Source organism: Trichosurus vulpecula, chromosome 2 (assembly GCF_011100635.1).
Source record: "Trichosurus vulpecula isolate mTriVul1 chromosome 2, mTriVul1.pri, whole genome shotgun sequence".
In the NCBI taxonomy this organism is placed as follows: domain Eukaryota; kingdom Metazoa; phylum Chordata; class Mammalia; order Diprotodontia; family Phalangeridae; genus Trichosurus; species Trichosurus vulpecula.
The window spans coordinates 130916786-130930687 of record NC_050574.1 but is presented as its reverse complement, the minus strand read 5'-3'; the positions used below and the strand labels follow the sequence as shown (position 1 = coordinate 130930687).

At 40.5% G+C, this 13902-nt stretch overlaps 1 protein-coding gene across 1 annotated transcript in view; it reads left to right on the top strand.

Annotated features, from left to right (window-relative positions):
- Positions 1 to 2993: 2993 nt before the first annotated feature.
- Positions 2994 to 13902, top strand: part of LOC118836747 (NXPE family member 4-like) — a 140077-nt gene continuing 129168 nt past the window's right edge. The window contains exon 1 of the mRNA XM_036743937.1: positions 2994 to 3413. Within this exon, the coding sequence (XP_036599832.1) occupies positions 2994 to 3413 (420 nt within the window). The remainder of the gene's footprint in view (positions 3414 to 13902) is intronic.

Genomic DNA, 13902 nt, shown 5'->3' with positions numbered 1-13902 from the left:
CTTCTTGGGTGAGGCTTTATATCAAACATTTTATTTCTTAACCAGATCCCAAGGAATAGATTTATAGAGTTACCTGAAATCCCTGAATCCATTAATACTTGGGTCCTACTTTTTCCCTCCGGTAGAGAGCTCCACATTATCTCAATCCCAAAGGTGAGAAACATGACAGGAGATCTGTCTCTTCCTTCCCAATTGTCCTGCTTTAAAAAAAATGATAAATTTTGTTTTAACACAGTTGGAAAAAAACATGCATGCAAACAAAACAAAAAACAAAGTGTATTTTCCTGTAAGCAAAACAGCACAAGAATATTTATGACTTATAGTAAATGGAAGCCCTGGTTTTTGCAATATACCTTTTGTCAGAAAGACTAGGATACTATGTGCATTAATTTTAACAATAGTAGTACCAGCCTCTTCCATTGTATTTAAATTGAGTTTTGTTGCCATACAATGTTGACCTCATTTACAAAGCTGTAGTAAGTGTACATATTGTTCTTTTGGAGTGTTTTCTTCTCTCTTCTCTTCTTGACAAGCCTTCTATGACAACTCAGAGGTACTCACCTCATTTCTGATGGGCCTTACTTAACAAGATCTGTCCTGAAAGCTTTTGCCTGGAAGGTACCTTTTACTCTTGTTGAGTCTAGTAGTAAGAGGCAACATGAGGAGACATAGATTCTGATGGCTCTGCCTTATCTGGTGCCAAGTCCTATTGATTCTACCTTTGTAACATCTCTTGTATGTTTCCCTTTCTCCTCTGAAACTCCTACCACCTTGGTATAGGCCCTTGGTACATTCCACTTCTGAACTACTACAAAAGCCTGCTGTTTGGACTTACTGCCATGTCCCCCCATTCCAGTCCATTCTACACTCAGCTGACTAATTGATTTTCCTAAAATTCAGGTCTAACCATGTCACCCCACCAGTAAACTCCAATGGCTCCTTATTAACTCAGGGACCAAATATAACTTCCTATTCTGTGCTTTTTTTACTGGCTTTCCCCCATTCCTGGAATTCTGTCTCTCCCTTCTCTTTTCTGCCAACTGGCTTTCCTCTCTTTTCCTTCAAGTAACAGTTAAAAGCTTACCTTCTGCAAGAAGCCTTTTCCAATATTCCTTAATGCTAGTGCCCCCTCAGTGATTATCTCCAATTTGTATGGTATGTGTCTTGTTTGTATCTGGTTGTTTGCATGTTGTCTCCATTATTAGACTGAGCTCCTTGAGAGCAGGGACTTTTAATCCACAGAACAATACCTGATACATAGTAGGCACTTAATAATTGCTTCTTGACTTGACTCCAAGATAACAGTGAGACTATTTTCTAGCTTGGGGTAAAATGGCTCTGTGTTCCATGTTAATTCCCTTTTTCTGTTATCTTAGAGAACCTAAAACACATAGTTGTTAATTTTTAAAAATCACATATAGGTCTGGAGCCCGCAGATCAGAGCTAAAATCTAATACTGGGATAAGCTTTAGTCCCTGTATTGGAAATCAATATGGGCTCTTAGCACTTATTCAACCAAGTGCCCTTGAAGAGTTTGGCCTTTGTTTCCTTGATTAAATTAGGAGTCTTTGATGGCCTCCTTGCCTCAAGGGAAAGCCTAGTTTACATGGGTTTGAGTGACATGTTTGTGACATCAGAGGCTTTTAGACGATGTGGGTTTAAGTGGCATTTTTGTGATGATTTTAGGTCATGTGGGTGAATCGCATGTGTGACTCACCTTTGACCCTGAACAAGATCTATAGAACCAGGGGTTGGCTTTCTTTTTTCGGAGCTCTGAGCTGCAGTAGTAGTGATGTGTGACTCTGAGCCAGACATTGTCGAGCTCCTGGCTGAACTCAGATGTTGGTAACTATGAATTGTATTTGGTCTGTTTACGAATGTGTGTTTGTAATTTGTTTGTATTTGCTCTGAAGTTCAGGGTGCTGGCTTTTTCCCCTGAACTAAGTGAATGATATTGTATGCTGGATTAAAGTAAGATTGTTAACCCCTTAACATTGTTTTCCTTAGTAAAGCAGATCAAAAGAACCTGGGCTTGCAGTTCTGTGAGCTGGTTGTTGTTGGTTTTACACCCCCACGGCAGCTGCTAGCTGAATTGTTGCAACAGTCCCCTGACTTATTTTTTCATTCTGTTTATCCCATGGCTTCCTCCATTTGTCCTCCTTCCCAGCCTTGCAATAATTATACAGACATGCAAAACAAGCATTCATGATAGATTTTAGATTTTTATAGAAGCAAAAGATCAGGATAAAGAAGCAGTTTAAATAAGGTGCATGAAAGTATGAAAATATCTGTTAGCAAATTGGCATGGGGAAGGAAATTTGAAGAAAGTAAAACCTTTTCTTTCAGAGCTTTCCTTAGCAATTAAAGTAATGATGGCAGCTTTGTTTTGTTTAGTAAAGGTTGTGCCATTATTCTCCTGTGCTTTTTTTGCAGGCAGATGACCTGGCTGTATTTGGTGTCATCTCTGCTTTGTTTGTCTCATCTTCTGATCACAGACTGTGTGTCACTTTTTCAAAACTCCCTAGCAAGACTGACCTCTGTCTTCTAGCCTAAATATCACCATAGCTGGCAGCTCTCTCTGGACTAAGAGGCAATGCTTGTCCAACTGACCTGCAAATCTCAGAATGACACATCTTAATCCCATGTTCCACTTGGAATATAACCGAACCTCCTTCAACCTCTCAGAAGAGCTTAGCTTAGCAATCTTCATGAAAAAAGATGAGATGGATGAAAAATTCCTGTTGTCTTGTGTTACGGGGTGAGTTAGAGCTGAGCCCTGCCCTCCTCGGACCTCCACGCCCAGGGCCTGCTGAGATAAACTCAGGGCTCTGAGATATGGGTGGAGCCAGGTGGAGGGGTCTTGCCTTTGTTGCCTCTGTAGCAATTCCAGTTCTTTGCCTGGACCTGCTTGACCACATGGCACTTCCGGCTCTTTGTCTGGGCTTGCCAGAGCACATGGAACTTCCAGTTCTTTGCCTGGACTGCCTGACCGCATGGAACTTCGGGTTAGGTCGGGAAGAGAAGGGGAGGAGAGTAGGCAGAACCAGGGCAGCCCTAATGCCTGCATAACCAAAGATATAAAAGTGCTGCTTGCTGAAACAATAAACGGAATCACTCACCACCTTCGGCTCCCTCCCTATTCATTGTCCGAGAGATCAGGCCCTTTGCTAGGTTGCAAGTTGGGTGTTGGGACAGAGGACCTCAACAAGTGGCGCCCAGACGTGGGGCAATTACACGGTGGAGCCACAGCGTGTGCACCCATGATCCCCAAGGTGCCTCCTTCCGAGAAGAGGACGGAGAAGAGCAGGAGGGAAGACTACGAGTATGCACAGCCTTGGGTCAGGTTCAAAATTCTCAGCGAGAAAGGCTTCATTTTCTCATCTCCGAGGCAACCCAGTTTCAAAGCTGGTGAGGTAAGGATATCTCCTTGTTATGGGGCAGTCTGCATCCTTCACGGACTCTAAGGACTTAGAGACATTCTGTAGAATACTTCACAAGCTTAGCAAGAAGCAAGGATGCATGATTCATTTGAGAAAAGTTAGGGGCATCACACCACAGCAGCAGCTGCAGCAAACACTCACACCACAGCAGCAGCTACATCAAACACGATATACACTGAAGTTCCTCAAAATAAAAGTTTTACAGACAGATGGGGCTGCTGGAACAGAGAAAGAGGAGGAACTTGCAAACTTGGCAGACTTCAAGGACAAGATACCAGAAAAAGGCAACTTAGACTATGATCTGGAGGAAAGAATGAAGTCTCCTTCAGCCCCTCCCCCAGCTCCTCAATATAAACTCAATCCATGCATTTGGGAACATAAAATACATTATGTGAAAGTTCTGAAGAAGCTAGCAAGGGAAAAATATCTCCTAAACAATTGGAAGAGACCAACGGGGGATCTGCCCCAGATTATCTTAAAAGCAGGGTCTCCATGACCCCAATAAAGCATGGCACCTGGCCTCTGTTACATCAGAGGGCCAAGCACTTTGTGTATAGGATTCAAAAAATCCCCTCTGTGTCTTTTTGTCTCTGTGTCTCTGTGTCTTCGTTTCTGTGTGAGTGTGTAATCTGACACCCTGTAATCTCCCTTATCTCTTTCTGTCCCTCCTCGGGGGAGAGAGAAAGAGAGAGAAAAATGTAAAGTTTTGGAAAATTTCTGGAAAATAATGCCCTTTCTTTCTCACTTCATTTTCCAAATGTGGCCAGTTTGGATCTGAAGAGAGAAAAGAAAGAAAGCTGGAACTTTTCCCTTAAATTTAAGTGAAAATGTGTTCTAATTTGGCTTAAGATAAAGTCAGAATTTCTTACACATTTGGCACTAAGGCAAATTCGGAAAATGCATGAATCTCTAATAAAGAGACACTCTGAGTCTTCCAGTACCAGGAGAGGGGACAAGGTACCACTGGATTTCCTTTTTTTTTTTTTCCAGAGTCCTACTCACCTTTGACTGGCAAGTTCAAAGTTCTCACTTTCAAAAAAGTTTTAAGTTGTTGCTCAAGATTAGGGAAGAAAGATTGAAATTGGAATGTAGAGGCTAGGAGTTGGGGTGCAATTTGGGTAAGAGAGAGAAACTTGTATAAAGGAATTTAGGTGTGGGAGTAGGAACTGCAGCTGAGTCCACGTGGCTCAGGGTCCATGTGCTCTGGGCCACCCACTCCACCTTAGAAGAGCTGAAACTAAAAGAAACTTGTAACCTGTAGTTAGTGATGAAAGGTTTTATTGAATCTCTGGGTATTTACTATAAGAAGGATTTTGATTTGTATAATCCTTAAGCTCTGTCTATGTAAGGTATGACTGTGTTAAAAATATTAAATCTTACTGTTGGTCAAGGAAGCTCCCTGCCTGGGAAATTAACATAGGCAGGCTCTTTTGTTTTCAAAGGGACTTCCCGGCCCAAGGTAATTTACCTGTGGCTGAGATCTTTATTATGGATAATTCTGAGTTCCTCTTTTACTCACCTTTGTCAGTCCTGCTCAGCAAGTGAAAAAGATTCCTCTCTTCTCATGCTGAGGTAGACAGAAGGGAGGGGAAACTAAAATTATTGTTTTAGCTTGCTTCTTTTGCTTGAAAGGAAGTGGCTCACCTCTTTCAAATTCCTTAGGCTTTTTGTTAATTCTAAAGAATTTTGTGATATCTAGAAATTCTATAATAACAAAGAATTCAGTTGTTATAATACTTTGAAAATATAGGAGTGTGATTTTCAAGCCTGTATCATCTAAAGCTGTATTTATGTTAATCTGGAGGTTTATGGACTAATTTGTAAATGAATCCAAATGTTTAAAGGTTATTTTGCTTTAAGGAAACTTATTTCAATTTAGAGCTGTCCAAATAATTTTCTTCATGAAAGTTTAGTGACCTTCCCTGTTTATATCAGGATAAATTTTAAACTGTTTTAAAGAAGGGAAAATACTTTTAAAATGCTCCATAAACTCTTTTTGTATGATTTTCAGAAGGCCTGCTGAATTTCCACCTGTAAGCTAATTGGTTGCAGTTTTCTGTGAGTTTTCCAAGTTCTGGGTGAGAACCTTATACTTGGGGAAAAATAGAAAATTGGATAAATTCAAAGATGTGAAATCTTGTTGTTTTTAACCAAATGACTGGTAACATTGGTACTCTTGTATAGCCAAATGAAAGATAATATGGCTTCTGAAGTATTAATGGGAATAATTTGGGAAAAAGGGAAAAGAAATTTTATGAGACAATATTGTTTACAAATGTAAGGTTGAATCATCCCATAGACTAAGGCTGGGATTTTAAAGTTACATTGTATCTATGTGAGATAGACTCCCTAGATGTTTTAAAGTGATATAAGAGCAATTAGGTATTAATACAGATAGTGTAATTAATCACTGGAACTAAATCAGAGACATCTTCAGTTTAGGAAAAAGAATTTCTATGTAAGTCTCTTTAGGAGAGAGAAGTTGTAGAATATTTCTGTATTAATGGGAAAAGTTAAATGTGGATTTGAATTCATTCCATCATCTAAAACATAAACATAAAGTTATATGGCTCAATTCTTTTGGATCAGGCATTAGAGAAGAATAGAAAAATTGAGGAGAAACTGATGCAAAATGTGTTAGAGCAGTAATTTATGATCTTAAGGGGAAGATTTTATGAACAAGGGAGGAAATGCATGCTAGCTATTTAGAGCTAGCTTAAAGGATGTTCCTTAGGCAATAGTCACTGATACTTGAATCTTGCCATTCAAAGACTTTATGGGACTGTTAACTGACTGTTTTTCTGAGTCTAACTCCAGGTGTGAGTATCAAGGAAGCCTGACCCAAGATGCCAGCAGCCCTGTGAGAGGGCAAGCATGAGCTGCAGGTATGATTTCTTGGCAGAGTTGAGAGGGCAACTGTTCAGCCTGTGCTGAGGTGGGACCCTTTTGACCTGATGCCTTAATTGAAACCTGGCAGACTAAGCCTGACTCAATGCAGCTTGCAGTTTGACATGGCCTCTGCCTGGAGTTGACAGGAAGCTGGGGAAAATATGGTCCCCTTACTCTAAGTCCCTACTCTTTTGGTGGCAAATTTCTATAATCAGAAGGTTTTGTAAGCACAGTGAAAATCTATTTATATTAATTATGGAACATCTTAGATTAGTATAGGACTGGGAACAGTGTTTTTGTGTAGGTATAAGTTAGGCAATGGTGTGGAGACAATTAGGTCAAGGGCTTGTGAGAATATTATTTTGCTATTTGGTTAATATCAAGCTTGTTTAAAGCTTTGTTACAATTAGTAATGTTAAAAGAAGAATGGCTTGTATATTATCCTGTAAATGCCATCAAAGAAACATGGCATGACAAAAGTTTATGACATGATATGTACTGTGTTGAAAATTGGTTATTTAGTGTATTTATGTATGTACTGGAATCTCATCCCTCTGGTGGGGAAAGTTAATGATGAGTAATGTAAAGTATAAGAATTTGGGTTCTGATGTGAATTTCTTAAACAGAACAATTGGTCAAGATTCCAATTTTGAATTTGTAAAATGATCAGGGTTATAAGGATTAGAAATGGTAACTTAAAATTCTGCTAAGATTACTCTTGTAGGAGAATGGACAGAAAGTTGGTTCCTGCAAGAAGAGAAGAAGAAAAGAAGCCTCTGTGCTGGAGATGACTGGAACAGATACCAAGAACCAGAAGATTTCCTTAACGATGTCCTCTGCCAAACAGCTGCATATGAAAAGAACTTTTGAATCTTAAAGAGACAATTACATTTTTATTTCTTTTTTGAGTCTATGTACCTGCCTCCTTTGATTTGTCAATGCGTCGGTCAATCTTTCCAATGTTTATTTACAAGGGGTTAGTTAAAGGAAAAAATTCAGATGTACCTATAGTGATGAGGTGTCTGCAAAAAACAAAAAGGGGGAATCATTGAGTGGAATACGGATTGAGTGGAACATTGAAGTAGAAAAACAATTATTGATTATTGATAGTTTCAAAAATTATTGGTATTTTCAAAACATTTACCCATTTCCTAATGTATTCTTGACTATTTTCCATACAGTACCTTATGTTCTTTGTTTGGTCATAATAAATTTTTGTCTACCTTGTGTCTTTAGGATAATGAATGCTAAGGTCCTGCGGAAGAAGATGGCGGCTGGTAAGCACGGACTAGAGTGAGCTCCATACCCGAGTCCCTCCAAAAACCTATAAAAATGGCTCTGAACCAATTCTAGAATGGCAGAACCCACAGAACAGCAGAGGGAAGCAGGGCTCCAGCCCAGGACAGCCTGGATGGTCTCTGGGTGAGGTCTATTCCACACGGAGCTGGGAGCTGGGAGCTGGGAATGGAGTGAAGCAGAGCCCAGCCTGAGCAGCGTGGACGATCCAGACCAGAAGCCGGGCGGAGGGGGCCCTAGCGCCCTGAATATGTGAGCTGCGGCAGTTACCAGGCCCCTCGACCCACAAACACCAAAGACTGCGGAGAAGGTTAGTGGGAAAAGCTGTGGGAGTGGAAGGAGTTCGTGGTTCATCTTCCAGCCCCGGGGGTAGCGGAGGTGGGGCAGCTACAGCTGTTGTTACTTCCGGCTCCAGGCCCACCTGGTGGGAGGAATTAAGTGGCGGATCAGAGCAGGAGTGCAACAGCCTGCTGAAGATCTAAGTCCAGTCTGGACTGGGGGTCCTTGGGGAAGGAGGAGTGCGGCTCTGACAGAGCTGGCACCTCCCCCCCAAAAGTAGAACATAGAACTCGTTAGTCTACAAGCAGTCATACCCCACTGAAAAACTCAAGGGTCAAGTTAGTTGGCTGGGAATATGGCCAGGCAGCGAAAACGCGCCCAGATTCAGTCTCAGACTTTGGATTCTTTCTTTGGTGACAAAGAAGACCAAAACATACAGCCTAAAGAAGACAACAAAGTCATAGAGCCTACAACCAAAGCCTCCAAGAAAAACATGAACTGGCCCCAGACCATAGAAGAACTCAAAAAGGATTTGGAAAAGCAAGTTAGAGAAGTAGAGGAAAAATTGGGAAGAGAAATGAGAAGGATGGGAGAAAACCATGAAAAACAAGTCAATAACTTGCTAAAGGAGACCCAAAAAAATACTGAAAAATACACTGAAGAAAACAACACCTTAAAAAACAGACTAACTCAAATGGCAAAAGAGCTCCAAAAAGCCAATGAGGAGAAGAATGCCTTGAAAGGCAGAATTAGCCAAATGGAAAAGGAGGTCCAAAAGACCACTGAAGAAAATACTACTTTAAAAATTAGATTGGAGCAAGTGGAAGCTAGTGACTTTATGAGGATAATGAATGCTATGTTTAAGCCTTATTTCATAATCAGAACATTACAGCTGAAATTACCCAGGTGTTGTAATTGGCCACTGAGGAAGGAGGGGCAGCACATGAGAACTTACAACCTGACAGTGTTATAGACGACTTTCTGAGTCATATTAAGACCTTTTTAACCCCCAACTGACTTACTCATATTTTAGAGACTGTGGCCATTGTGGGGGCCTTGCCCTTTTTTGCTTTGTTGTTGCACTCCCTTAGTGCTGAGTATGTGTCTTGGGGCCCTGTATACAGCCATTGATTTAGTACTTGTTGACTCTTGGCGAAAAAACAAAAAGGGGGAGTTGTTACGGGGTGAGTTAGAGCTGAGCCCTGCCCTCCTCGGACCTCTACCCCTAGGGCCTGCTGAGATAAACTCAGGGCTCTGAGATATGGGTGGAGCCAGGTGGAGGGGTCTCGCCTTTGTTGCCTCCGTAGCAATTCCAGGTCTTTGCCCGGACCTGCTTGACCACATGGCACTTCCGGCTCTTTGTCTGGGCTTGCCAGAGCACATGGAACTTCCAGTTCTTTGCCTGGACTGCCTGACCGCATGGAACTTCGGGTTAGGTCGGGAAGAGAAGGGGAGGAGAGTAGGCAGAACCAGGGCAGCCCTAATGCCTGTATAACCAAAGATATAAAAGTGCTGCTTGCTGAAACAATAAATGGAGTCACTCACCACCTTCGGCTCCCTCCCCATTCATTGTCTGAGAGATCAGGCCCTTTGCTAAGCAAAGGCCTGGGTGTGGGGGGTAACAGACCCCTCCAAGTTGGTTGTTGGGGCAGAGGACCTCAAAAGTCCTGAGTATGCTATATAGTTGGACAGACTGCCCCTTGAAGCAGTTCATTTGCACATATACTTTGGACAAATATTTCAGATGGACATGAATTAAGGGCAGTGTTGAATAAGGAAAAGAGAGGTCTGTTGCTTTTGGGCAAGTGTAGATGACTTCCAACAATCCCAAGTTTCTCTTAGAAGTAAAAGCCCATCTTTTTTAACACCAACATTTATCCGGTAAAGTTATGTGGCTTTGAATAATGGAACACTGTGTTCAAAGGATCAAAATTATTGGTGACCCAAAGTACAATGGAGAGATATGGGATGGGTGTAAGCAGCCTGTAGCAAGTTACCAGTGAAGACTTGCATGGAAGAGGATAGAAGATATCCTGAGGTGATATGTGATCAGGAAAAGGTGAGCTGGTTGTTGAGAAGGGATGCTTAGCAGATGGACTGACTGAATGCTACATTCATTGGATCTTCTGTGGAGGATATTCCTAAAATACAGTGCCTACTAGGGCATTCCAACACTAAAAAAATCTTCACTGGTTCCCTATTGCCTCAGAGATAAATATAAAATCTTCAGATAGGTTTTTAAAGCCCTCTGCCACTTGGTTTCCACCTACTCTTCTAATCCTATTTCATATTGTTGCTACCTTTCATGCAGTCACCATTTTGGTCAAAATAATACGCTAATTATTTTGCATGTACGACATTCTGTAACTTTCCTTTGGCCTTTGCATCGCCCATCTCCGGGGATATTTGGAATATGTTCACTCTTCTTTACTTTTTAGAATGTTTATCTTCCTTCAAAGCACTGCTCAGGCAGCAACTCTTTTCTGAGGCCTTTCCTAGTTACCTCTGTTTCTTGAAAGTAATTTGTATTACTCTGTACCTTGCATTTACTCCTCTGTATACATGTTGTGTCTCTCCCAATAGACTGTAAGTCCAATAGGTACAGGGGCTATTTGTTTCTTAGTATCTAACATAGTAGCTTACGCTGGATAGGGGCTTGCACATAATAGTTGCAACAAATAATAAAATGTTTATTGAATTGAGTTGAACAAACATCTAGTTTGTTGTGCCTGGTATATACAGAGTACTATTCTCGTAGATGTAAAGTTTACATGAGACATAATCCCTACCATTACAGAGCTTACAGCTTTATAAGAGGGATATCATACTGACTGATAATTACAATACAGAATAATTCTATCTTATATGAACTAAGGAATTAGATTATAAAGTGTTATAAGAGGTCTGAAGCAGCTGGGCACTACTAGTTTGGGGAGATCAGAGAAGGTTTTTTGGAAGAGGTGGCATTTATTCTGGGATTAAAAAGATGGAAAGGAATTCAATAGATGAACAGGAAGAAGGTGAGTATTCCAAATAGAAGGGAATAGTATGAGCAAAGTCACTGTTTGGCTAGAATGTGGATTTCCTGGAGAGGTGTAATAAAACTGTAAATGTTGGAAGATTCTGAATGATAGGCGTAGGAATTTGAAATTGACTTGGCGGGTAACAGAGTAATTGGAGGTATTTAAGCAGAAGAATAATATGACCAAGTCTATGCAAAAGAAAGATTATTCTGGTCATACTATGAGTGATGAATGAGGTGGGTAGAGGGAGGGGCAGAGAGTGGGGCTCTGGTTACCTGAAAGAAGCTATTGCAATAGTTCAGGTAGGTGGACTTGTGTTTGAGTAATGCCAATGGAAATAGAGAGGAAGGGACAGATTCAAGAGACATTTTGGAGATGAAATTTACTCAACTATCTCATTCATGTGAGAAGTGAAGGAGAGGGAAGAGTCAAAGATAGGCCAAGGTGATGAATGTAGCAAATGGATTTGGCATCTATAATGGCTCAGCACCATGTTGGATAATCGAGGTGGTAAAAAGCAATAAAAGATCTGATACCTGTCCACAGTGAGTTTATAATCTACTTAAGGAAACAGGGATTACTCTATGACATCTTTAGGTAATATAAGACAGTCTATGATTAGGTATCAGAATGAATTATACAAATAATAAATAATATATAATATCATACACATAGCAGTAGATGCAAAAATAGGGTTCTATATAAAACCAAATCTCCACTTCATACTGCTTGCTTTTTAATGTGATAAATAATGTGACAAATTCTAGATGTTACTTTCGAAATTGTCCTGTTGGTCTGTGTTTTTTTTTTCTGAACTTTTTTCTGTTCTGCGCATTAAAAAACCCCATTATAATGGCTGCCTTTTTTGGGGGAGGGGACATCATTACCTTCAACTTCTCCCTTCTCTCAACCTTGCCCAAACTAAAAAACTGAAAAAAGAAATAATCCCTTATAACAAATAAGCATAATCAAGCAAAATGAGTCCATGTACTGTGTCTAAAACTACATGACTCTTTTTGAAATTTGAGTCCTTGTTAGTTGATGGGTAGCATATTTCATCAAAGATTCTTTGGAGATGGGCTTGGTCATTGGGTTGTTCAGCATTCTTGTCTTTGAAAGTTCTCTTTCTTTATTATATCTATATCTACATATCTGTATGTAGCTATTTCTACATCTGTCAATCTAATTTACCTCTTTTCCAAGTTCTGTTTGCTTTATCAATTTATACTACCTGTGATTTGCTGAAATTATCTTTTTCATCAATTCTTACAATGTGATAACAAAATCACCTTTGACATGTATCTGTAATTAATGTCTGCAAAAACAGTAATGGCATAGCACTTCATAACTATGGAATACCCGGGTAGGTGGGAGCTGCTGTTGACAATTAGGTCTCTGCCCCAACTCTCACCTCTCCTTTCACTATCTTTGGATTCAGGGAGATTCTAATCTTGAATCCTCTCAAGGATTAGATTTAGAGGCTTCCTCACCCTGGAAGCTGATCCCATGTGTGGAGGCATGATCTCTGGCCTGACTCATCAAATCACTTGGGAAAAATAACAGCTCCTTAGTCCTCTCTAATAATTGAGTGCCTAGACAAGTGATTTTGCTACCAAGATCAGAGCATCAGAAAACGTTTAGCTGAGAGACAAGGGCATGCTGATGAGCACTGTGTTATCTGAATGTGTATGTTGTCTTTCATAATTTAGGGATTAGGCAAAAGAACTGGTGCTGAGTGTAAATTCATCCAGGAGATCACCAGGTATTGATCATCTCAGGTACTCATTCTTTTGCTACCTCAACCCTTTCTTCCCTGGTTTTTGGAGAGAGAATAAACTGATGCTCTTGTCTGTCATCACAGGTTCCTTGAAGTGGAAGTCTTAGTCAACTAGTACTTTCTCTATCCTATGGTTAGAAAACTCCCACCTCATCTTTATGATCTTTATGAATCTTTTTTTTAATTTATTTAGTTTTCAGCATTGATTTTCACAAGAGTTTGAATTACAAATTTTCTCCCCATTTCTACCCTCCCACTCACTCCAAGATGGCGTATATTCTGGTTGCCCTGTTCCCCAGTCAGCCCTTCCTTCTGTCACCCCATACCCCTCCCATCCCCTTTTCCCTTCCTTTCTTGTAGGGCAAGATAAATTTCTACACCCCATTGCCTGTATATCTTATTTTCTAGTTGCATGCAAAAACTTTTTTGTTTTGTTTTTGAACATCTGTTTTTAAAACTTTGAGTTCCAAATTCTCTCCCCTCTTCCCTTCCCACCCACTCTCCCCAAGAAGTCAAGCGATTCAACATAGGCCACATGCGTATCATTATGTATAACCCTTCCACAATACTCATGTTGTGAAAGACTAACTATATTTTACTCCTTCCTAACCTATCCCCCTTTATTGAATTTTCTCACTTGGCCCTGTCCCCTTTTGAAAGTGTTTGTTTTTGATTACCTCCGTCCCCATCTGCCCTCCCTTCTATCATCCCCCCCTTTTTTTATCTTCTTCCTCCGTTTTTCCTGTGGGGTAAGATACCCAAATGAGTATGTATGGTATTCCCTCCTCAGGTCAAATTTGATGAGAGCAAGATTCACTCATTCCCCCTCACCTGCCTTCTCTTCTCTTCCTACAGAACTGCTTTTTCTTGCCATTTTTATGTGAGATAATTTACCCCATTCTATCTCTCCCTATCTCCCTCTCTCAATATGTTCCTCTCTCATCCCTTAATTTGATTTTATTTCTTTTAGATAGCTTCCCTTCATCTTCAACTCACCCTGTGCCCACTCTCTCTCTCTCTCTCTCTGTCTCTCTCTCTCTCTCTGTATACACACACACACACACACACACACACACACACATATATACAAACATACACACTCACATATACATATATATGCATATTCTCTTCAGCTACCCTAATACTGAGGTCTCATGAATCATACACATCATCTTTCCATGTAGGAATGTAAACAAAA